Source organism: Antechinus flavipes, chromosome 3 (genome assembly GCF_016432865.1).
Source record: "Antechinus flavipes isolate AdamAnt ecotype Samford, QLD, Australia chromosome 3, AdamAnt_v2, whole genome shotgun sequence".
Classification (NCBI taxonomy): Eukaryota; Metazoa; Chordata; class Mammalia; order Dasyuromorphia; family Dasyuridae; genus Antechinus; species Antechinus flavipes.
In genome coordinates this window covers 157097252-157124128 of record NC_067400.1, presented here as the reverse complement: position 1 = coordinate 157124128, position 26877 = coordinate 157097252, and the positions used below count along the sequence as shown (strand labels likewise).

Genomic DNA, 26877 nt, shown 5'->3' with positions numbered 1-26877 from the left:
TTTAACAATTACATCCATTTGGAAAAGAGATTATTTAGCAAGTCTCTGAGAAAAGAACCAATCACTTTTGCTTTCATCTTTGGCTGGTCTTGGAGGCCGACTCCCCAGAGGTGATGCTCTAGCTGCAAGAGTGTGAAAGAAAAGTTCATTTTATCTATTGCAAAACGAATAGTGTGGTGCTTGGTTGAATACTCTCTAGAATTAGCATACTTTAAAGAGAATTTCTATCTCCTACTGGAAACTCTGCTGGAGGAAGTAGAGGTATTCAAGCTTTGGATTTATTATTGTTAAGGAAAACCAATTTCAAATGTACTTGCTGTTGCAATTTGCAGATGTGTTTGCAGCTATAACTTGTGAATGAACAGATTTTTACAGACAAAGCGACACGTTCCCTGCTGGTGCTGGCTGCATTGGAAACTTCATTGTCAGTGTGTTGTTTCACCAGTAAATTTTGTAAATGTTTAGCATTTTGTTGCTTTGCTACCTCTTTCTGGGAACAACTCCAGCTTTTGCTGCGACTGGTGAAGAGCAACGAGTAAATCCAGAAAAGTGTTTGATATGGGGTCCTGGCCTCAAAGCCAATGTTGTTCTGCCTGCCCGGTATTTCTATATTCAGGCTGTGGATTCCACAGGTCAGAAGTAAGTAAGACAGCTTCTCATTATACTAATTTTGAGCATGGTTAAAAATCTAACCTTTTTTTAAAAAGAAATTTGCTGAATTCTCCTACTGCAAGTGGTGTTTATCTTATAACTGCCAGTTCTCCCATCTTCTATCTTTTATTGATCAAGAAGGTTTGATCACCCAGCCTTTCATTGATACTTTTTCTTAAATGGGATAGATAATAACAACCAAAAGGTTGGAAACCATCTGTGCTGCCCCAGGCCTCCAATATCTCATTTGCTTGAGAGTCGCTTTTATTCATATCTCTAACTTTTTCAGCAATAAGAATGTGAGCTTCTTGAAGATAGAGATCAGATTTGTCCCGTTCTTTGTATCCCCAGTGCTTACCCACAGTGCTTGAGTGCTTAATACTTTTTGACCATGTGATCCTTGAGGGCTTTAAACATCTGAAATCAATTTCAACCCAACTTTTATCCTAGACTACAGGCAACATTTCAGCTCCATCTAGTGGTCTCCCCTTTTTCTTCCTTAAATTGTTCCCTTCCATTCAAAAAAAGTTAAAACATATTTTGTAACAATGTTCAAAGGAAAACTACAACATTATTTCTTACATAGAAGTAGTAAAATATAAAATCCCTGAGTTGGTTGTTAAAAAAGAAATATTAGCATTGTAAGAGATTCAACTCTTCCAAAGTGTTTTTAATTAATACCTTTAAGTACTATTTTAAACAAAATACTTCTGATTCCTGCCTTGCCCCATTAATGGATGCTCTACTAACTGTTCTGTAGAAGCAGAATCTTTGGAACTGGACAGTCAATACAGACATGGAAAAGTTTATTTTAAGATAGAAACAAATATTCTCTTTCTGTTTTTAAAATTAAATGATGATTACTTTGGTCATCAGATAACTTTAGGGTTCAAACATTCAGGAAAATTGTTGCCTTGATGTATATGCACAGAGCTCAGTTTCTTTTAAGATGTTCACCTCTATTCATTTGAAATAGTTAGTGGGATGGGCATAGTATATGCATGGAAGTTACAGATCATAGGATATAATAATATATCAAGTTTACTAAAATGTGTTTTGCACAAAATTAATCCTGTTCACATAGACATGTCTAACAATATTCTTGGACAATTTTCTACTGAAAGTATTATCACTGATACCTCAAAAATTGCCTTTTCTTCATTTTTCTGCCTTTGTAGTATATCTTTGCCACTCTATACCAGAAATGTATAGCAGAAAATAAAAAAGCAGATGTCAAATAAAAGACAAAGGGGAGTAATAAGAGCTATTTACATAGATCACATCAGGTTACAAATTTCATGTGAGCACAATTTGGAGAACATTTGGAGAACTTTATTAAAATGTATTTTTTATGTCCTATAACTTTTCCTAATTCCACTTATAGGTTCACTTCCTCTCCAGGTGAAAAAGTATTCCAAGTTAAGATTTCAGCACCAGATGAACAATTCACACGAGTTGGAGTACAGGTTTTGGACCGGAAGGATGGATCCTTCATTGTGAGATACAGAATGTATGCAAGTTATAAAAATCTGAAGATAGAAGTTAAAGTACAGGGTCAACATGTGGCCAAATCTCCATATATTTTGAAAGGTAATTTAAGAAATGGTTAATTGTGGCACTTTTTGAATAGCATATTTCTTGAAAACCCAGAAGCAAATAATAATTTCCCATTCTTTAATTAAAAAAAAATTTACATCAGTTCATAAACATCATATTTTGAAGGCCCTAAGGGAGTAAAGGAATAAGGAGAAGTTGAGTGTGGCAATGACTTTCTGTAATTTCTGCTACTGGAAAAGCTGAGACTGGTGAATTGCTTGAGCTTCAGAGTCCTGGACTATAGGTAACTGGGTATCTGTATTAAGTCAGCATTCATTTGGTGGGCCCTGTGATAGGGAACTCTACTAGATTAACAAATGGGCCCGAGTTAGAGGCAGAGTAGTTGAAAATTCCCATGCTAGTCAATAGTGATATCAAGCCTGTGTAGGACTTTGTAATACATAACCTGATTGAGATAAGGACACTAAGGAGAAAATTGAAGCTAAGTGATTCAGAAGCCTGACAAAAAGGAAAAAAGTGTTTCAACATTGGACCAGAAAAGAATGTATAGCTTCAATAAAGAGGAATAAATATTTATAGGAAAAAATACAACTTATTAGAAAAAACTAGATATATAAGCAGTTGTTGATGATGTTGTTTTTCTTAGACAATCCATTCTTATTTCTTGGGTGGATACTATTAAGTTTTCAAATAACAAGCCTTTCACCTATTATCAGAATGTCTTCATGGAATCTTGTGACTCTCCCAAAAAAAACCCTACTTGATGAGTGGATAACCTTCCCTAAACCTAGTTAGCCTGTTCTTGTCAGGCAAATGAGGAAAACCAAATATTCTTGCAATAATTTGGCATGCTTATAGATTACAAAACAATTTGATAGCTTTTTAGACATTTGATCATTTTTAAATAAAAAGTTTTCATGGAAAAGTATAAATGTGGTAACTTTTTTCTTCTACCTACTATTTCATTCATTATTAAGTGATATTCAGAGCATTACATAAGATACTAAAGAGAATAAAAACAAAAAAGATTCCTTGTCTCCCAGAAGATTACAATCTATTTACAACTTATTTTATCCACATCACTTAGTAGAGGTTAAACAATATTGGGGAAATAAAATATCATATTAAACTTATGAGGAAAGTGTCAAGGCTACCTACAAAGTGAACAATTACAAAACTTTGTGTTCTCAGAGCTGGTACAATTGGCAGTTCTTGAGACAAATACAACATCTATTTTAACACACAAAATAAGAAAAGAATGGTGTATTTCCCAGAGGGAAATTCAAGCTCAGAATGGAAAACAGTCAACTATAACAGTCTAGGACTCTAAGTTTGTAGTCAGAAAGTTGGAGAGAGTATTTACCTCAATAGTTTAAGGATCTCTATTTCATTAATGTGGATATTCTTGCTGATGCAATTGGCAGCCCTTCCACACCTTAGTAGACAATCACCTTGAATCTTGTGGCCAAAAAAGTAGTTACCTTGGGGTGAGCTGGAGAAAACTGTATGTCCCTGTGCTCCAAGTTTATCTGTGCAATTCCTTGGGCAATAGAAATGGAATTTGTCCTTGTGCTTGTACTCAAAGCTTTTCTAACTTGGTAGAAACTAACAGAGTTTGTGATACCCTTTTGTAGCCTTTTAGGACATAGAGTAACTTTCAAGCCTTAATAACATATCAAAATAAGATTGTAGTTAAATGGAGGTGATGGTACAATTTATTAAGTAAATATTCAAAGCTGGATGATTACATAAAAAAGAAGTAAGGACAAGGTTTTTTCTTCTTGTCTTTTTAATGGGAAAAGAGAAAATTTATGTTTGTTAATTAAAAAATAAATTTAAAAGAGATCAAAGAAATGGAGAAATGGAGATAGTACAAGGCTTTAAATTCTCAGCAAGAGAATTTTTAATATTTAGCAGTAATTCTTTAGCTTTTTAAAAGCATTTTAAAATTTACAAAGTCCTTTCATGTGTCATATAGCTAAGATAATTTCAAAGTTTTCTGACTTTGTTTTCCATGCTTTTCGCTATGTTATACTGCTTTTCTATTGATTCATTTTTCTACTCCTTGTATGCCAACTATATAAATTTAGATCTCTAATTTCTCCAGTCACTCTGTGAATCAAATTCAGTTCAGGATATTAATTGTATAACAATATTAATTGTATAACAATATTAATTGTATAACAATATACAATTTATAATTGTAACCGAATTTAGTATATAGTCTGACATATACTAAATTCGGTTACAATTATAAATTGTATATTGTTATACAATTACATTGTATAGTATATAGTCTGACATCTAGATAAATTTGGTTTCTATCATACTAGAAGAAATGGGACTAAAAATATTCTAGCATAATGAGATATCTTAATAGTCTCTTATTCCTTTCTAATCTGCCCAAAAGTTTTTACTTTATATGTAATGATAATAATCTACTGTGAATGTGAAAATACTGACATTATTGCTGCTACATTTTAATATCTGATATGTATGTAATTAGGGCCTGTCTACCATGAGAATTGTAACTGTCCTATTGAAGACAGTGCTACTTGGCTAGAGGAGATGAACTGCCCCAAAACCATTCCTCAGATCCAGAGAGACCTTGCACCTTTCCCCACAGTGGATCCAGATAAGATTGCTGTGGAAATCCCACAGAGGTTTGGACAAAGACAGAGTTTGTGCCACTACACCTTGAAAGACAACAAGGTACTGTTAAAAGGAAAATTATTTGTTCAGTTCTTCACTCTGATTAAAAAAGACAAAAGTTAGCAAGAAAAGATTTAAAAGGAATTTATTAACACCAAGGCAGAATGCTTAGTGAATCAGTACTAAGTCTATCAAGATTTAAGGGGCAACCAGCTTTTATAGACAGGAGTAAACATCTTCCACATAAGAGCAAAGGTATTTTGACTGGCTCACACAATTGTGAGGAGGTAAGATTAGTGCTGTCTCAGTTCTTCTCTGGGTATTTTGATTAGTCCAGGGTTTTAATGAAGATGTGGGATAACTGAGCATGAGTATTACCTGCCACTAATAATTATAAGAAGATGAAATTAGCAATAAGGAAATATTATTAGAACTAATGTACATTGCCCTCTTCTGCAGGACTATCCTCCCCAAAGTCAAGCAAGGTTAAACTATGGAGTCACTCCAAAATGACTTCACCTTAGTGACTGACTTTTTAATGGTACAACAATAGCCAAAGTAATATTTTTAATTGTTTTCAATTTTTCTTTTTGTCATCATTATATGTTATATACATAAATGTATATATATATATATATATATGTGTGTATGTGTGTGTGTGTACACATGTATGTATTATATATACATATATATCACTAGTTACAGTTTTATCAAAAATCATAATAATGATCTTATTGCTTATTCTTAACAAAGGTAATACTTTTTGATTGGTATGATTCAAATTTTCTTTCAGATTTATATCAAGACTCATGGTGAACATGTAGGTTTTAGGATTTTCATGGATGCCATACTCCTTTCCTTGACCAGAAAAGTAAGTATATTTTATCTCTTAATACCCATCTCAAATTGAAGCTTCTTCCTATGCAGTATTTATAATTTCTATTAAACATCAGTGATGTTCTATTTATAGGATTGTTTAAGTGCCATTTTAGAGTCCAAATCAGAAAACAACATGATAGATTAAACAGAATTTAGAATAAAGCATTTTGGTTATGTCAGTATGTAAAGCTTACATGTTCTGGAATGATCAGCTGTAAGTGACTTTGTTATTCTTAGCAGAACAATGATCCATGACTACTCTAACGGACTTGATTAAAAATCTTACCCATATCCAGAAAAGGAACTGATATGTTTGAATTAAGATTGAGACATTATTAAAAAAAAAAAAAGAAAAAGAAAATTTTGTCTAATCACTCAAATTCACAATCACCATGTTACTCTCCAGTTCAGAAAGCTCCAGTGACACCAAATTTATCCAGTGTTATAAATAAAATTCTGAACCCCAAAAAGGATGCAATGAATGTGTGACCTCAGAATGAGTGGAACAGTTTAAACTTTTAATATGCTCCTGCAGAAGCAGGTATAAAAACTCCATATGAGTTCACATACTGATATAGAGAGGAGAACAAGCTTTTATACTTAAGGTTAGGCTTATTCCTCTGTTCAGAGTTCTGGTTGGTCTGAGCCCTTCTGATGAGGTTGGGCTCCCTTTGATTCCCAGTCAGGGAAGCCAAAAATGATGAAGTTCGGTGCAGGGCAGGGAGTTGTGGGAACCCCGTTCTGGTCAGCGCAGGTCCTTCATAAATGAATTTATGAACCTGAAAAGTTAAACTAGCAAAAGAAGTTTATTTTTAGAACTGAGGAGTCAGCTTTTACAAGCTGACTTCCTTAGTGGCAAGTCCCGACAGAGAAGTAAAGATCTAGCAGAGAAAGTTTCTATCCGAGAAATCCTGACTGAGAGGTAAATAGGGTGCTTTTAGGGAAATAGGTGAGAGAGAGTGATGCTGAAAAGAGAACCTTTTCAGTGGGCAGAGGGTTTCAGCTAAACCAAGGGGAGAGAGAGGTTGGGCATGATTAGGTCCTCTGCAAGGAATGAGCCCCAAGTTGCCTCTTTTTATAATTGAAATTTTGGCTGGAGGCTGGGGGATGCAGTTTTAGTTAGAAACTGACAAAGATTTTGGGAATTGAATAGAAATTTTCCATTTGAATGAGTGTCCCTGGACTAATCTCCAACTCAGTAGAGTTGGATAGAAATCTCAATCTCCAGCTCAGGCTTAGTAGGAGTGATGCTGGACTCAACTAATCCCACCCAGATAATAGAATGAAACCACTTTTTCTTGATTCCCTGGGGCGGGTGTCTCAGGGAGAGCTTTTCTGAGGGAGTTTCCCAAGCTTTCCCCCCAAAGTCAGAGAGAGAGAGAGAGAGAGTGTGTGAGTGTGTGTGTTTCAAGGATCCCCTCATCATTTCCAGTTTATAGCCTTGCTCATCCACCCTTTACATGTTGCTTCCAGACATATTCCCCCTCCCTGGTCATACATACACTATTCAAAAATGACAACTATCTCTGTCCTTGTGGTGTGTCAGATAACATGCAAAGAGCCTGTTAAACAAACGCAATGTAGAAAAGCCTGCTCCTCATCCTTGAACCTAGCCAGTTTAAGCCAGTTTCTAGCTTAGTCCCCTTTATCAAGACTTTGTGGTAAGGTAGTTTCTTCTGAAAGCTGACTGGTCAGTAATGCTTATTCTCCTACATTTCCTTGAAACTTGCAACAGCTTGTAGAAACCCAACTTTGAGTATTTCTCACACCAGGATAAAAACAACATTGCCTGTGACATTTTAAACTATTCACATTCTAGTTGCTGCCTAATCTTTTCAAGCTTATTATACATTTTTTCTCCTTACAATATTCCGTGTTCCAACTAAAGTGGCCTACATGCTGTTCTTTATATGCATTTCTATCTCCTTTCTCTTTGAGCAGAATATCCCCCCAGGGCTAAAATGAACTGGCTCTTCACTTCAAACACCTTTTTATGAATCATTAACTTCTTTCAACTAAAAAGCCACTTCTCACAAGAAACCACTGCTGATTCCCTTATAATGCCTGAGAAACTGAGGCAAGATAGAGATAAGAGAGTTAATATTTGATTTTTAATATTTTATTTGAAAGGGAGAGATTGTGCTGGGGGCATGGTGCCCCCAGGGCTGATGTCCAAAGCATCTAGCAACCAATGTGAGTTCTCTATGACTTACACATACCAGTGGCTCAGTTACAGGGGTAGACCCAGGGGCGGAGTCAGGGCACTGAAAGAGGGAACAGGACTATCCAGTTCTGATGTGGGGGGGAGGCAGGGGACATTCTGATAAATTGGGATTATAGAAGGGGGAGAGGCAGCAGACATTCTGATGATGTGTAAGATAGAAGGTCTTTCTCCTTATCTGGATCATATGAGGAGGAGGAAGGGGTGGTGTTGCAGGATTGAACAGAACAATTAGGAACTGAGGCAGAACAATTCAGGAAACTGAGGCAGAACAATTAGGTAAACTGAGTCAGGACAATAAAAGAGAACTATGGCACAACACCTAAGCAGCTAGCATCCCCCCAAAATTATCTTGTATCTCCTTGGAATGTATCACTTTTATGTTGAATGATGCTCCACTCTCCTCCCCCACCCCTCCCCATATAAGTTCTTTGAGGACAAGAGTCATTTTGTTTTGTCTCCTTATTTCTAGTACCTATACTATGCCTACAAGATAATAGAGATTTAATAGATGCTTGTTCAATTAATTAATGAATCAGTTCAATATTAACAAGTATTTGAGTTAAAGACACCTGTCCTGTTTGATTTCCTTGTTGTATAATACAGAATATAAATGAAACATAATCAATCAGCAACCATTTATGAAGCACCTTATATGGGCTAGACAAATAGATTAGAGGGTTACAAGCATTCTGAAAATATTTTGCATGTATGGAGCCTTATAGGAAAAATTCCTCTCTCTTTTTTTATAGAAGAAACAATGTAAATTATTTGCACAATAAGAGAATCAGCCAGAGAGACAGAAACAGAGACAAAACAATACCCATAACTCCAATATTCTATTTCCTTGCATTGAACACAGGGTTGAGTTTCAATTGTTCCTTCCTACTAACTCAATGCAGATCTTGTTTAAGAAATTAACTTTCTTTACAAATTACATAAGCAGGTAATTAGATGTATTATTTAGATTTCTGAGTCTCAGTTTCCTGATCTACTGAAAATGGAATAATAATATCTGTCCTATCAATCCCACAAAGCTGTGTTATGGAACTAATGAGATAACATTATCTCATTATATAAGTAAACATTATATAAAGGTAAACTATGTTTATTATTAAGAAAAATCAAAAGAGCAAGAACCTCTAAATTTGTCGTTAATGTAAACAGCAATCCCTCTAAAATTTGGTATGTAAGTCTGAGAGACTTGCTTGAGAGTCACAAGAAGTTAATTGCCTTGTCTAAGATTACAAAGCTAAGTGAAAGAGTTCAGTTTTGAAGAGATTTCAAGATGCTTGTGATCCAAGTTCTTCATTTTGTTCTGCCTCATTATTATTATTTAGGTAGAGAAAATAGGTTTTATGTGATTCAACAAGTGTGACTTATTTTTCATTCAGTAGAAAAATATCAACTGGTTGTATTTTTCATGATTTCAAGATAAACTCTAGTTCAAAAACTAAAGTTTTAACTTGTTTTCAAAGGGATACTTATGGGTTCAGTACTTCTCTTCCCATCATAGTCTCTCTTTCCCTCTCTACTTATTCCTTTTCCTCCTCTTTCCTTTTTTCCTTCTGCTTTGTCTTTTCTTTTTTTCTTGCTTCTTTCTCTATCCTTCTCTCTCTTTTTCCCTCTACAAATGCTCTTACAATTTACTTTGTTGTACTACTCTCGTTTGTTTGGGGGTTTTTTGGCAGAAAAAATGTATCTCACTTTTAGAGAAACATTCATCAATTAAAAGTAGTAATGGAAACTCAGTGAAATGATGGGCCTTTCTGCCCCCAAGACTATGATATATGGGCTGAAGCAAGTTTAATAATAAGAATAATTCTACCTAACAAAAGATATACTCTTTTGTGTGCGACACTTTTCAAAGTACTTTCACAGATTATATTTGCTGGGTATAATCATCCTTGCTGCTATTAAACCTGCTTAGGCTCACACATCCTAGCCTGGCAATCCATCATTTAATTGGATTTTCATTTCTGATTTGACCAATAAATATTATTCTAAGAAAGAAGACACACCTAACTATTCTAATGGCAAGCCAATCATCAGAAATATTTTTTGGTTTTTTTTAGGTGAAAATGCCAGATGTTGAGTTTTTTGTTAATTTAGGAGACTGGCCTTTGGAGAAAAGGAAATCCAATGCAAACCTCCATCCAATATTTTCCTGGTGTGGATCTACTGATTCCAAAGATATTGTGATGCCAACTTATGACTTGACTGACTCTGTTTTAGAAACTATGGGCCGGTAAGAAGTCACTTATAAACTCAGAGCGAGAGTTTGGTTTCTCTGCTGGCTTTTATACAAATAAAATTATGACCTATGAGCCATCAATTTTATAATTACTTAGGATTATGTAATGATATGATTTCTAATATGTAAAACCTGTGAATCCATGATATGACAGTTTTAGAGGGGGAAATCTTTTGGTTTTTTTTATCTTCTACAGAGTGAGTTTGGATATGATGTCTGTGCAAGCTAACACAGGACCCCCATGGGAGAGCAAAAATACTACAGCACTCTGGAGAGGGCGAGACAGCCGGAAAGAAAGACTTGAGCTTGTAAAACTTAGTAGAAAACACCCAGAACTCATAGATGCTGCTTTTACCAACTTTTTCTTTTTTAAACATGATGAAAGCTTATATGGCCCCATTGTGAAACACATTTCATTTTTTGACTTCTTTAAGGTAAGATATCAGTGGTTTTTATAATTTTTCTTCAGGGTTTTAATTTTTGTAACTAACTGGTATACTTCCAAGTGTTTGCCCTTATTTAAATGTTATATTTTGTTTAATTAAAGCATTTTTTCCATAAAGCATTTAACCCATCCTTTTTTCCCCCAAAAGTTATAGATATTGTTTATCACTGGTTCAGGACAAGAATATTTGGTATTCACACGACTATTCCTAAGCCATCCAATGGGTAGCTTCTGGCCAAATGCTACTTTTCCTCTGTTTTCCTAAGATCTTAGGGGGCTTTTTATGTGAATTGCTCTTACTATCTGGGGAATAGTCCTTGACCATTGAACCCTTTTTCCATCTCTGAGTAATCTTTGAAAATTCTGTGGTTGTGGTAGATGTGGGGAAGCAGGTGAGCCAAGGTAAACCTTGCATGCATACTGAATTTTCTAACTCAGCAGGTCTTAGGTCTTATCAGATTTCTTTCAGTATGTGAAATTATCAGTCATCAATAAACACAACATTTAAAACATTTGAAACATAAGAAACTAAATTAAAACAGTTTGTTTTGATATATATTAAATTTAACAAGGTAATAAACATTTTTTGTATCCCTTTCTGCACTTTTTGTATTTTATTTTGTGCATTTTTTTAAAAATGTTTTGCTGGCATTTCTTTTTTTAAATATCTATCACTACCTACTAGTCAACTAAACCCAGTAGAACACCCTTCCATAAGTTGTTTTCCTTGACATTATTTTTGTTTCCATTATGTAAAATGTTCTTTTGTTTTGCTCATTTCACTTCACTTCAGTTCATTTTCATAATTAAAAATAGATTTGGTTTTTTTATTTGCTTTTTTAGTTCTACATATATTAATCATTAAATGTTTGTTGCATATCTCCTACCTTGGGCAGCTATACAAAACATTTGTGAGGCATTTTAGATTAAAGTATATGCTAAGTGCTGAAAATACAAAGAGTTTTTACAAATTTCCTGTTTTTCTGAATTCATGTTTGTCAATTCCTATGGCTGCAACTTTTTTTATTCTGTTCATTTTCCAGTTGATGAGCTTCTATTTTCCAAATTTTTTATGCCAAAAAATGTTGTTGAATACATGCTCGTATATATAGATGTTTTCTCTCTATTGTTGATCTCAGAAATGTACCCCTATAATTAGTATTTCTGGATCAAAGGCTATACATTTAGTGGCTTTTTTTTTAATATAGAAAAAAAGTAACTATACTAAATTTTTTTAAAAAGCCACTAACTGTATAGTCTCTTTGACCCAAAATGATCAAACCAACTCACAGTTCTACAGTAGCATATTGGTATACTTACTTTCCTTCTGATGTTGTCAAAGGTCTTTGCTATTTTTGCATTACATTTTTCTTTTTTTTTTTAATCCAAAGCATTTTCTACATATTAGAAGCTACCAAGAATAACAGTTCTACAAATGTTGCAGTTTTCAAGCTCTTTTGTCCCAAGGCTTGTTATTCCCAGAAGACATTTGTGTAGCCATCTGGTGTTTAAAAAAGAGAGTTAACATGGTACAGAACGTGATCTCATTAGGAATACAAGTGAAGTAAATAAAGGACCACAGCCATTACACTTTCACAAATAAACACAGTGTTCCTTATGCTGTCACCTTCAGAATAAAATCTTCAGTTTAAAAAAATTCTTTGAAAATTAGCCTTGTTGCTGATTTTTGATCTCCAGGACTAAATTGAACATTTAGTTCCCATTCAGTTTGCATGGAACAATTGAACATTAACACAATAACATTAACTAAATGTTGAAAGCTGGGGAGAAAACCAGCTGCCCAAACTATCTCAGGGGATGAGAAGGAAACCTAATTGCAATTCTGACTGGTGTATATTGTTTTACAGCACAAATATCAGATTAATATCGATGGTACTGTTGCAGCATACCGGCTGCCTTATCTACTAGTTGGCAACAGTGTTGTACTAAAGCAAGACTCTATTTATTATGAACACTTTTACAAAGAACTGCAGCCCTGGAAACATTACATACCAGTGAAAAGCAACCTGAGTGATATCTTGGAAAAACTTCAATGGGCTAAAGATCATGATGAAGAGGTAAGGCAAAACTTTCATCAACACAATTTGTACTAAGCATTGACTGAATGCAGAACAGTGTGGTAGGTGAGGAGGTGGTGATTTGAAATGTCCTTAAGATGTCAGTCACTTAACATTTATTAAGAGCCTAATATGTGCCAGGCACAGTGCTGAGTACTAAGGATACACAGATGAAAAAGAAAGACAGCTCATGACCTCAGGGAGCTTACAACTTAATGAGGGAAGACAACACGCAAAAGAAAGCTAAAAAGAAAGAGCAGGGAGAGATGGAGAGAAGGAAATGTCCTGGCAGAGGAGCCCGATAGAGAAGTCCAAAGGTAATGTCTACAAAATTGGTTATTTAAATAATCTGAATCTGGCAAGACTTTAAGATCATATTGTATAGACTTACTCTAGGGAAAAAAACAACAATTTTCCCCCATGGAAGCCACTTTAATTTTCTTCCTCTTCCAGCCACAGAGTTTTCACAGAAGAAGATGCTCAGTTTAACTCCCTGTTATATATTTGAAGCTGAAAAACTTGGCTTAAATTGTATGTTCTTCTACCTATCAGTGACTGTCATAACCAGTAGCAGCTATGCTACTTAATATTGCAAATGAATCACTGCCAGCGTCAATAAGAAAATGAAGGGGTCAATAGGTACTCCTCTTTTCTTAGGGGGATAATTGTACTTTTCATTGAAATGAAGGGTTTTAGAAAACAGTCTCTAAAATAATTACTCATTGAAAGGTATAAAATTGAAATTGGGTTCTTATTCATGTCATGAGACTATTGTCTCCTCATTTATTTTATACATCCTTGGGCTGTTATACTTTTTTTAGGATTGAAATCAATAAGGAGGATACTTACTTATTTCTTTCAATTTTTTTTTTTTTGTACTTTTCTTTCTTCTGGAATTTGAATTCCCAAATCACCTTGCTATAATACGCTTTTACTTGGCCTCCATTAAAAGTCTCCCTTACCAGATAAGAACCCCCATCCATGTCATATTCTGTTTTTCTGACTTCAATACCCTACTGCCATATCACATTCAGAAATTGGAGGATTTTATTCTTTTTTTTAAAAGCCCCATTATAAAGTTATATAATACTGAAGCGTGTCATTTCTTCCCCAGGCAAAGGCAATAGCAAAAGCAGGGCAAGAATTTGCAAGAAACAACCTCATGGGTGATAACATATTTTGCTATTATTTCAAGCTTTTCCAGGTCAGTATTTGCTAAGGTGATGTAAGCATAACTTGTGGATATAAATGCCTCCATGATATAGATGATGCTTTGCTATATAATTTGTGAACACACACGTATACATACATAATTGTGTAAATATAGCTTTTTGTAATTGTGAATGATAAAAAAAATCATAGACACAATGTAAATAAACAAAAACCAAAGAACAAATAATGGAAAAGTTCACTATGAGTTGATAATATGTAGCAACTTTTATAGATAGGTGGTGGTCAATTTGTCAGCAAGTTGGTCTATAATCATGCAGTACTGTGCATAGATTCATGTGTTCCTTATGAAATATTTGTTATAGTAAGGTTTCTTTTTTTTAACATTACAAATTATGTTTTGAACTGTGGCTAGCTTCTGTAAAAAAAATCAGGAAGGAATTTAGGAAATTGTTGCCACACATGTTTTCTTAGCCTTACTAATCCAAACATAACTGAAAATAAAAACTGACAGTACGAAAAGCTTTCTGTAGAACAAAGAAATAATAATTTGAATTTAATGGATCTCTGTGTTCAAATTTTTTTTTATTTGTTGAGGCAATTGAGGGTGACTTGTCCAGCGTCACACAGCTAGGAAGTGTGTGTTCATAATTTTTAGGATTGAAATATTGAAATAATGTTTTAGGATTGAAAAATTCAATATACTATTTCATTATTTGCTATCTAGGGCAGGGAGTGGGGGAAGGGAAGGAGAAAAAATTCCAACACAAATTTTTTCAAGAGTGAATGTTGAAAACTTTGCACATATTTTAAAAATAAAAAACTATTATTTAAAAAAAAGAAAAAGAAAAATTCAATGTAGCTTCACTCTAATGTGCCCTGGTATAGCATAAATCTTGACATAGCAAAGGTCGGTAACAATATGCTTTCCAACATCCTTGGAAGATAGCATATCACACCTGTGGGGTCAAGGAGCCACTGTATTTGCATTGTTCCAATTATTATGGCTTGTGAAAAACTGGTGCTTGTATTTCTTCTGTCTCTAACCTAGCTTTGATGCCAGAGCAAAACATTCATTCATAGATATGATACAAGACATGTTTCTATTTACTATGTAGGATTCAAATACACATGAACTGGTGTGCTTGCCCTCAAAGAACTTATACTCAAACAGGGGAGATAAACACTTAGCTATTACACAAGTCAAATTAATTCCCCACTATGTACAAAGCACTGTGCTAGCAGCTAAGAAAGATACAAAGTTTAGATAAAGTACTATCTTTGCCCTCATGGAATCTATTCTGTAGTTGGGGGGTGGGGGGAGAGAAGGGGGTTGTAATAAAACATACAGAGAGGTAAACAAAGAATAATGCAAATCAGGTGTTAGCTATACAGAGTGACAAGGAATTGGAAACTAGTACTGTTGGCGTCACCAGAACATTTGGCACCTCTCACACTGGCTAAGGAGGGTGAGGTATCTTGCCATATCAGAAATTTGTGACAGGTCTTGTTAGGATATATTTGATCCAATTTGGCACACATTTATTGTATAAAAATAAAACTCTAGCATTTTCAGTTCTTTATGAGGTATTGGAAGTTCTTTATCTGAGAATGGAAATTAAGTTTTCTTCTTTAACTAGGAATATGCTAGTTTACAAGTGACTGAACCCAAAGTTCGAGATGGCATGGAAAAGGTGGAATCTCAGTCTGAAGAGGATCTCTTTCCCTGTAACTGCCATAGAAAAAAGGTGAGTCTGGCTAGTATTCTCTTTCACCAAACTTTTGCTTCTAACTTTACTCTTTTACTATTACTGATACTACCATTCATTTAGTCTTCTGTGTTTGAAACATTAGTGATATTCTTGACTCTTCATTCCCAAATCCAATGTGCCAGTCCCCTTCAATTATATCTCCACAATATTTTCTCATACCTTTCCCATCCTCTTTATTCCAGTTACTATCCTAGTGTGGGATTTCATAGATGAATCCTTAGAACACTTCACTCTCTAGTTTGGTATCAATGTGTTAATCATTACATTTTAATTACTATTAAGACCTGGTTCAGAATTTGCCCTAAGTAAATGATCATCTAGGAAATAGCAGAATGAGATGCCTTGTCAAATACTGTGTAGAAATTCAGTTATATCATGCTTATAGCATTCCCCTACTATCTGTCTTAGTAACCCTATAATGTTAGTATGGCATAAAAGTCATGTAGAAGAAGTTTAGCTTTGGTTTCTTGTTCCCAAAAGGGCATCTCTCAGATGAGAGAGAAAAGTCTTTTCAATAGATCTGTCTAAAAGCATAATTGGCTGTTTGGGGAAAATGATGGGTTTCTTATCACTCCAGATTTTAAAGAAGTTTAATGACTACAATAGCTATGACATAATAACAACCAGCTTTAAGAATGGCAAAATACATATGTCATTCTCTTGAATTCTCTGGATAACCCTGTGAGGTAGATGCGTTTATTTTACCCATTTGATAATTGAGGAAATTGAAACTCGGAGAGGTTAATGATTTACTTATCTGGAGTCACACAATTAATATGTCTGGTATGGGATTCTTACTTAGGTCTTTCAGATTCTATCCATTATATTATCAAGCTACTGGCTAATTATTTGTAAGGGATGTTGTGGAGAGAAATCTGTTCAGGTTCATTTTTAACTAGTTAATTACAGAGATCTCTCTGAAGAAAAATAAGATAACTTGAGAACATGGTGTGGTCAAAGAAAATATTTGTGTGTTTTAAAGGATTCATGAGCTGAGATTGCCTCTTTCCAAGAAAAAAAAAATATAGAAAGGAAACCAGAAAAAAGAGAGAGATTAGAGGTATTTAAAGCAAGATAGAATGATGATTGATAATGCAAGATATTGAAAGGCACAAGTGGAAGGGTAATGTTGGTAGAGAAAAGGCATACTTTAATCTCAGACACCAGAGAAAAGAAGAAGAGAATAAATGAAGATGAGAGGTAGATGAAAGGCAATAAAAATGTTCATGATAGATGGCCTCATTCTTAGGGAAGTGCATCTGTCTGCAGGGGAAAGAGTTGGACAAGATGTTAGGAATAATAATAGAATTAGAACCTATGTTTGAAAAAGCCACGGTGGCTTATGAATGAGTCTTCCATTTTTTATGTGGATAATATTAGTTTCCCATTAGCTCCCCTAGTGTAATAATAATATAAAAAAATTATGGTACCCACATTCATGTTGACTAGTCAATCATCTCTCTACTCTAGCATAATGGATTCAGTATTGGGAGAGGGGGTTATGACTTTAAGATGTAAGATTATTGAAATCCATTACTTAAAATTGGTAACTATTACTGAATAAACTATCCTACCACCCACCCCACCCTTTCCTAGTTTACCCTAGTGGATAACTAGGCAAAGAGCCAGGAGATAATTGGTAGGAAAGAAGATAGCTTACTGCAATGAAGGAAAAGAAGAAAGGCATTAGCTATTCTACATAATCAGGCTATAATTATACCCTCTGTGCATCACATCACTTAGGTAAAGTAAGGACTAGATAGTAGAGCTGCCTCTCTCCCATAATCTGCTTTTTTTTATGATTTGAAGTAAATACAGAAAATCTTAGAGATTATCAGGCATGAGACCTTTTTTTTTTCAGGTGGGAAAAAGGAATCCTATAGAGTTTTATTTGCCTAAAATCTCATATTGAAGTATTTGACAAGATTATAATTAAAGACAGCACTAAAAGCTTACTCTTAATCCCTTTTCTTTCTCTTCTTTCTTTCTGCTATATTCTCTTCTCCTTAGTGAGTGTTCTTAGTATTCATTTTCACCCAACATCTCCTATATAAAATGTAGGAGAGCCCACAACATTATTTACTTTGGGTCTAGAAAACCTATAGTGACAGCTCTATCTCTTCTTTCTATTTTATATACTAAGAAATAATTTTTAAAAATACAGTAATAGCAATAAAATATTATATAGATATTAATAACTTTGTTCTTTATAATTTCAGGCCAAAGATGAACTCTGAAGTTAAGAAATGTCTTTTCTTGGAATGTTGGTGCTTAGCTAGTTCCTTAAAGAAAAAAAAAAAGATTATTTTTATTTTAACACTTAAGTGAACAAAAAGTACATTGCAGTGCAATATTTCAAATTATGAAAAGACACTTTTTTTATTATGCAGTGTTATCCCAGAATTTTGTTTAAAACACATTTTTACAGGTTTTGTAATAAAAGAATAAAATCATCATTATGTTAAAGTCTTGTGTTACATGGAGTGAATTATTTATTATATCTATAAAATGAAAGTTTTTTTTTTCCTAGATAACATTTTCAAAGAATAAATTCAGAGTTTTGCTCAAAATGAATTTGTCATTTCAGGAGATACACTCATTCTTTCAAGTCACTAGTGATTCATATAATGTCAAATATTAAAAGATAATTAAACAATAGAATCTTAGAATTGAAAGAAATATTTTTAAATCAGATTTAATTTTTTCAATTAACATTCATTTTTTTCTTCCTCTCAAACCTCACAGTCCTTACATTAGTTAAAGAAAATAAATGGGAAAAAAATTTTTAATAAGGCCTTGTAATAAATATGTATCATTGAGTAAAACAAATTTCTTTATTGGCCATGTCCAAATATATATATATATATATATATATATATATATATCTGATTTTGCACTTTGAGTTCTTAAATTCTCTGTCACGGGGTGGGTAATAGAATGCATTAGAGATCCCCCTGGAATCATTCTTGATCATTGTGTTGATTATAGTCTTTCAAAGTTGTTTCTTTATAATGTTGATATTGTTTAAATTATTCTTGTTTTTCTCACTCCATTTTGTATCGGGTCATACAGTTTTCCCCAGATTTCTCTTAATCAACCTTTTTGTCACTTATGTCACATATGTCATGATTTGTTCGGTATAATAATAGGTAAAAGGATATACACATTTTGTTGATTTGGGGTTTTCTTATAGCTCTTCTATCCCTTTAATATTCCTTTTTTGATTTCCTGTTACTATCCATTAGCTCAAGTTTTGCCCTCTAGTGCCACACAGTATTTACTTAATACATTTTGTTTTGTTTTTATTTTGTAATTGAAAGTCATGGTCTGCTGGAGACAGGTTCATGAACTTTCACATTTCAGTTAAACCTCACTGAAACTTCTTCAGTTGCCTTGGTCATTAATCTCTTAACCTTTTTTAATAGGATACTATGTACCTGGGTTAATATAATTGTATGAATGGGGAACTTTGTGTGTCTCGGGTATTACCATTAAACGTGTTTGCTGTTAAATAAACCAGGTGCTCCCCATGTCTAAATGTAACTGCAAAGCATGCATGACTGAGACACCCTTGGTGTATTTTGGGAAGACATTTTTTTGTATTTATCAGGAAACAATATTTGTTATTGAGGAGTTTTGATGTAATGGCAAGGAATTGCTTATACACTGTGCCACTGATATGTGGCACATTTCTTTTCAAAAAAAAGAAAATGCCAGAGTGAAAAGAACGCTGAACTTGGGGTCAGAAGATTTGTATTTAATATTAGCTCCACTATGTGCTAGCTGTGTGATCTTATTTAACTTCTCTGAGATATTAATAATTACTAAACAAGCTTTCTTTATAGAAAGAAGAGGAAATTTGAATTGTATGACATTGTGAAATTTCATTATATATGTGATCTAGGGACCCCCAAGGATATATATTGTGTGTACAGATATATAGAAGTGGATATATGCAATACATCTATCTCTGTGTGAAGCCAGATATTTTTGTACTTCAAACAAAACAGCATATCACCACAAATAAAATTAAAAGGCTATAAGAATCTAGCTATCTTCCATTAAGCCAGGCACTAAAACACACACACACACACACACACACACACACACACACACACACACGTAGGAAATATCAGTAGATGTAACTTACATAAATACAGGCTCTTTAGAGTCCTCCAGTTTTAAGAATATACTAAGTTCTGAGAACAAAATAATTGAAAATATCTGTTATATATTTCTAATTATGTTTTTAAGTACATATTAAACACATTAGTTCCAACACTGTTGTATTTTCCTGTGTTTCCTTCTAAATTTCTTACTGTTCTCTTCTATGTATTTTTTAAATATTTTAATATATTCTTTTTTTTCTTATGTCACTACATTCTTGTAGTTACTCTCTTATCCAATATCACCACAGCTCCAAGAAAAAAGAAAAGAAAAGAAAATATCTCCTCTAACAAATAAATATGGTTTACCAAATTGTTATCTTGGACAACTTTAGAAGCTATGTTGGTTTCCCATTATTGGGTTGGCATTTAATATAAGAAAGAAGTAATTTACTAAATTCATGCCTACTTAATAGCATCTCAGTGGGTTAAGAGAATTAATCTATTATCTAGAAATTCTTAATCTAGTACCTGTAAGTAATTACTAGGAAAATTTAGCTCGTTGTTTTTAAAGTTAAGACTAGTGTTATAAACTGAATTTCTGAAAATATATTTTATTTTCTATAGGTGATAATAAGTCCCTGTTATAATTAGTTGTTGGTTGTTTATAACAGTATGATTATACAATCATACTATTTTAGGGATAGAAAAACCTTTAGAAATCTATTACACTCATTTTATAAAAAAAAAAGTGCAGGGACAGAGAGAGAAGAAAGAAAGGAAACAAACATTTATTAAACATCTACTATGTCAGGCACTATGATAAAGTGCTTAGCAAGTATTATCTCCCTTCATGTTCATCATAATGTCAGGAAATAGGTGCTGTTATTATCTTCATTTTATATTTGAAAAACCTGAATTTAAGAAAGGTTAAATGGCTTTCTCAGAATCACGCATCTAGTAAGTGTCTGAGGTAGGATTTGAACTCAGGTCTTCCTGACTCTAAGAGCAGTGTTCTATCCACTAATTGCTTCAAGAGGAGGGAACTCTTATAAAAAATAAGGACTAAATGCATTTCTCTTTAATTCTATCTACTTCCATCATCATCCTCAATTCCTACTTCACATCAAAACTGCTAGTGCTTTTCCCTTCCAAAATTAGCATATACATATATGTATATGTATATGTGTGTGTATATATATATACACACACATATACATACACATATATTTTTAATCTATTTAAATGGTTACATGTTTCTTTGATTAAATGTATGGTACTTTAGAGCTCTTTCTTTTTTGTCTTTGCATCCCCAATACTTGCAACAGTCCCTGGAACATCACAGATACTTAACAAATGCTCAATGATCAATATCCCCGTTAAAGAGGACCTCTGTAATCTGAGGGGCTATAAAGTGTTAATCAGTCAATAAGTCCATTTGAATGATAATGGAAATGTCTTTCTTCTCTGCCCCTCCCCCCCCAATTTCTTATTGATCTTAGGGTAGGATAAGTAGAATATCCACAATAATTTTTTTCCAAACTTAAATGGATTCACTCATTTAATTTTTAAAATTGTGCTTGTATTCTTATTAATTTTTTTTTTAACATTTCTCAATTACATTTTAATCTGGTTCACATCTCTTAGTTGATTCTTTCACCTCCCATTCTATCTTGCTTTGAAGCCTGAATTGGCTTCAAGCATTAATAATACTCCAGACACTGTAATACTGGCTTTTAAAAAATAGAATGAGAACGAGTTTGCTGGCTCAGATGATACTCAAGGGAGTTTTGTAGAGGGAATTCTTCCATTATGAAGAAAGCTGAAATAGATGATCTCTATGACCTTCTCTAATTTGAGATTTCTATTATTTTTATTTTTTAAAAAAGGAAACCCAGTTAAAATCTCCATTGTCCATGTCTCACCATGCCTTACAAGTGAGCTTGGGATCTCAAAAGCTATGCTAGTGGAATCTAAGCTTTGTGAGGTCCTACCAAGCAGAGAAGACTTAATACGTGAGCTTAGAAATAGTCTGTGTCTATATTGTCTAAGGATTTATCCTAAAGTGGATCTTCACTTAAGGTTACCCACCATATTATAACATTTCCAGCCATAGTAAAGATTGTCTGTTGTACTATGGAAAGTATTGCCCTTTTCATCTACATCATGGATTCTTGAATGAAGTTAATACAAGCAGAACTTTGAAGAGCAAGAGTAGCTTCAGGAAATTTTACTGTTCAGTTGGGGCTGATATCTACAATCCTTTCAATTCTTCTCAGGTCACAGGATTAAGCACAGAGAATTACAGATAAACACACCTCAGTGTCTTAGTTTATCCACTGAATTTTTCCCTTTAATTCAAAGAAGTGTTCATCCATAACGAGATCTCCAAATGTTAACAGAATACTTCATTACTTCTGATATTTACTTTTTGATTCATGTAACTATCTCAACACAAGGGAGGGATATGCCGTGTTTCTCCGATAATAAGACCTATCCCAAAAATAAGCCCTCCCCTTACTGTGTAAGATTCCTCTAAAATAAGCCCTCCCCCGAAAATAAGCCCTATTGAGATTGCTACTGTAGTGAAGGTGATCCCCTGCGCTACACACTACATTACGGTACCCTCTGTATGCACCGTCCCCGTCTCCCCCTAACCCCCCCAGGTGAAATGCATGCCGCGCTCCGAGCTGCATCCAATCAGAGCTGCAGCAGTGAGCGCGTCATCCTGTTCTTCCCCAGTGATTTGCTTGCTGGCGTCATTGAGAGCATTAAAATAAGCCCTCCCCTGAAAATAAGCCCTCTGGTGTATTTTCTGTCCAAAAAATTAATAAGACAGTGTCTTAGTATCAGGGAAACACGGGTACATGACAGAAGTTGCCTGAATTCCCATTCAAATAAAATAAAAACAAGGGGGGGGGGGGGGAAGGGGAGAGGAGGAATGGAATGGAGTATAGGTACTAGTAATTGAGAAGATGGTTTTAGGAAAGGCTTTTTGCTTCTTGAGCAGTTTTCAAGGATACAAGGGAATCTACAAGATGGAAGTGAGGAAGATATATATATTCAAACATGGAGAATGGTCAAGGCAGAGCCATAGAGATAGGGTTTGGAATATTATTCAGGGAGGACAGCAGGAAACCCAGTTTGGCTAGACATAGACACTAGGAGTACCAAGAGGTCAGAAGAAAAAAAAAAAAAAGCAGGACATAAAGGACAAATGTTAAATATAACATCACTAAGCTTTCCCCTCCCAGCATACAATCTATTTCTGAGTCCATTTCTGCAAAATGTCCCCAAGTTTTTCTATCTTTATTAGTAAGTCATCCCACAATGGCAGGTGAAAATTCAGAGTAATTGATGGGGGGAAGGAAGAAGAATAGAGAGAATTCTACTTTGTTCCCTGTTTTAGAGATGGGGTTGGAAGTTTCTGTTTAACTAGCTTGTACCTCCTCTTCTTCTAGAACAATGACCACTTTAACTCAATTCAACAAACTTTTATTAAGCCTCCCAGTACACAGAATTATGGCCCTGTGCTGGATCCTGAGTTCATAAAGACACAAAGAAAATAGTTTTTACTCTTAAGGAACTATGGCCTAATGGCCGAATAAAATAGAGACCCAGATAAATCTCTTAAATTTCTACTATATATCTAACACTTTGGTGGAACAAAAAATAAACAATTACTTTCCTCCAAAATGAAGATAATATTTATACAGAGAGATATGTATAAAGCAGGGCTTCTTAAATTTTTCCCATTCTCAACCCCTTTTCATCCAAGCAATTTTTATGTGACCCCAGGCACATAGGTATATAAAATAGCATTTTATTATAATAAAGCATTTACTGATAATAAATCATAAAGAAATTTATAATAAAAAATTCTTTTATATCCATGGAATTTTACCATTTATTAAAGACAAAGCAAATTTTCAAAATGCTTGTTTATTTTTACGTAAATAATTGTGTGTATATATACACACAATTTGTGTTTGGTTTTTTTTAATCTGCAAGTTTCTTTCTCATATAGCTTAGAACCCTATCCAGGGAAACATTTTTGTAACAGTCTATATTATCACTGTTCCTCTTTCTGGCTTTCCATTTCACAAAGTGAATACATCAACTAGAAGTGGGCTACAATCAAATTTTTATCTTGAGCCTTCATCCCAAACTAATTATACATAAAGGTAAACTTTAGAGAATGGAGAGACTTGATTTTACTCTAAGGAGAGAAGAGTGAGTGGGGTGGGAAGCAAGGAGGTATATATTAATCTGTTTCTGGTAGCAATTCTTTCTAACAGAGAAGTTCAGAACAATTAGACTAACCCTGCACCTATATTCCTCCTCCTACCTTCCACCTATATGCCTTTCCAAGTCTCAGGCTGCTTCTGTTACTGTTGCAAAGACAATCCAGAGATGCATTAACTGTTCAAACTATGCTATCTCTGTGTTCTGTTCTGAGTCTTTCCTATCTTCTGCCTAGCTCTCCTGACTTTCAATGGTTCTACCAAATAAGGATCTTTTTAAATCTATAACTTGGTACTCACATCCCCCTCAGAGCTTTTTACGTATATTAAGCCTGAAAGGTAGGTTGGACCCTGATTGTGAACGGCTTTAAATGATAAACAGAGGTATTTGCATTTAATCCAAATGTAATAGGGAATATATATATATATATATATATATATATATATATATAAAGCTGGGGTTATCCTGCAAGGTAGTGACATGTATAGACTGGATTTTAGGAATGTCACAATGGCAGCTATAGAATGGATTGGAGGGGAAATGCTTACAAGGTAACTTGAAGAAAGCAAGGCTACAAACAGCTGAGCAGGTAGGATCAAGGCTTCCTGGCAGAGATGGACACTGAGCTACACTTTAAAGAAAGTGATGAAATCTGAGAGATAAACAAGAGGATTTCAGGTATTGGGGGGAGGAAGGATGACTTGTATAAATGCAAAAATGAAATATCAGAGACAGAGAATAGCCAGTAATTCAATTTGGCTACAATCTATAATATCTGAAAGAGAAAAATAAAGAAATAATCCTAGAAAGGAAGATTGAATAATTTTTTCCTATATAATTTCTTTTACCTTCTCCTTAGACTTCTCAATGCCATCATATTGCCCTACTTCAGTATCCCAATTAATCCTGTTAATTGCTTTAGTCCAACCATTTGTTAGTTTAATAAAAACTTTAGGCCTTGAATACTTCAATATAAGGAAGCAACAGGCTGAATATGGATACCACCTATATAAATAAGAAATGGAATTTTGAATCATTCTTTGGGGAAAAGCAAATACATTTGAATTTACCCAGAAATGTTAATTGTATTATTTAAAACAGACTATCTTTCCTAAAAGTACCAGATTATCATTGACAAATTGACTTCTGCCTTTTATCAACTCTTGTCCTTAGCATCAGTTGATACTAGGGACCAACCCATCCCTGCATATTCTTTCCTTACAAAATTACCAGTGTCACTGGTATCTCCTGTTCTTTACAGAATCATTATATATGTTCCTCATTGTGTGAGTGGGGAGGGGGGGGAGAAAGGGGGGAGGTCGGTAATTGTACCAAGCCTGCTTTCTTTCTCTGTCCTCTCCTTCCCACCTTTTTTCTCTCCCTCCGTCCCTTTGTCTCTGTCTCTCTCTTTTCTCTCCCTCCCTCTCCATGTCTCCTTTCTCAGATGATTATACAATTTTTTTTTGTTGCCATGATTAAATTATTCCCTTGATAGCCTTGATTTTGTAGAGAAATGTATTTCTTTTTTGGAGATATAACATTTTCCATCAAAATCATTAATTAAAAATCCAGTTAGAAAAGTATCAGACAGGTAAGGTAAGACTTGAATGTAGCATTTTTTGAAATACTAATGCAGGGATCTTTCCATTAAATCATATTTCAAAGATAAGAATCCCATACAATAAGTCATTAATGTGATGTATACTTAAGAGACTTTGGTCCCTGATCTATAATAATGACATCACAGATCCATAAAAGCATTGAAGAGAGATCTTTAATAAATGCTTTTTAAGTGACTGATCAAATTGATTAAAGAGATAATATAAGGTTCAGAGAAAATATGAGAACAAAAATGACATCTGCTCTCTTTGAACAACAACACAAAGTTTTCCTGTCCTCACATCCTAAGGAATATGTATGTATGTCCCACCTTATACCACTAATTTAAAAGAGGGAAAAAATAGAATGCATTTCTGTTTTTTTTTTTTAATATGCATAATCAAACAGAAAACTATTCTTAAAGTATTACTTTCTAAACATATATCTTTCATTCTATGCCTTGAGTCTATCCCTTTTCTGTCAAGAAACAGGCAGCATAGCTGATCATTAATTCTCTAAAATCATAATTGATTGCTGAATTGGTCAGAGTTCTTTTTATTTTTACTTAATTTTCAAATCTGTATTCTCTTTCGACCTTCTTCTCCAACCCCAGATTGAGAAAACAAGAAAAATAAAACTCTGGTCACAAATATATATATAGTTAAGCAAAAAATTAGCCGTATCCAAAAAAAGTCTCAATCCATATGTACTTAATTGGTCAGAATTCTTGAGTAGGTCCATCAAAATTGCTTGTCTTTACAATGTTGTGATTATTGTAAAAACTATTTTCTTGGTTTTCTTCTCTTCACTCTGTACCAGTTCATAAAACCCTCTTTCCTTCTCATTCCTTTGACCATTTTTTATAAAATAATATAACAGTATTCCATTCCAGTAGCTCCATGATTCAGTGGCTAGTACACTGGGCCTGAAGTCAGGGAGACCTGAATTCAAATGTGGCCTCAGAAACTTAATAGCTGTCACAACCTCTGTTTGTTTTAATCTATTGGAAAAGGAAATGGCAAAAACCTTCCAGTATCTTTGTCAAAAAAAAAAAAAAAGACATTTTGGTCCATGGAATCATGAAGAGTTGAACACAATTAGACAACAAAAGTATTCTATTACATTTCTATAATATAATTTGTTCAGCCATTCTTCCATTCATAGGTATTTCCTTATTTTCCAGTTCTTTGCCAACACAAAAAAAAGATCTGCTCTTAATATTTTTATGCAAGTGGATCCTTTTCTTCT

General features: G+C 34.0%; 1 protein-coding gene across 1 annotated transcript; it reads left to right on the top strand.

Moving 5' to 3' along the window:
- Positions 1 to 92: 92 nt before the first annotated feature.
- On the top strand, positions 93 to 18145 carry POGLUT2 (protein O-glucosyltransferase 2). Its single transcript, XM_051984154.1, has 10 exons — positions 93 to 639; positions 2036 to 2241; positions 4715 to 4920; positions 5654 to 5731; positions 10036 to 10208; positions 10411 to 10648; positions 12528 to 12737; positions 13852 to 13941; positions 15548 to 15655; positions 17899 to 18145. The coding sequence occupies exons 1-10, from the start codon at positions 458 to 460 to the stop codon at positions 17914 to 17916; spliced, it is 1509 nt and encodes a 502-aa protein (XP_051840114.1). The 5' UTR covers positions 93 to 457; the 3' UTR covers positions 17917 to 18145.
- Positions 18146 to 26877: the final 8732 nt, after the last annotated feature.

Bases quoted from the DNA above. Each gene is read 5' to 3' on its own strand.
- POGLUT2 (XM_051984154.1), top strand. From the start codon at position 458: ATGTTTAGCATTTTGTTGCTTTGCTACCTCTTTCTGGGAACAACTCCA. The intron at 10,649-12,527 runs GTAAGATATCAG...ATTGTTTTACAG, and splicing joins CATTTTTTGACTTCTTTAAG to CACAAATATCAGATTAATAT. The intron at 13,942-15,547 runs GTCAGTATTTGC...TTCTTTAACTAG, and splicing joins ATTATTTCAAGCTTTTCCAG to GAATATGCTAGTTTACAAGT.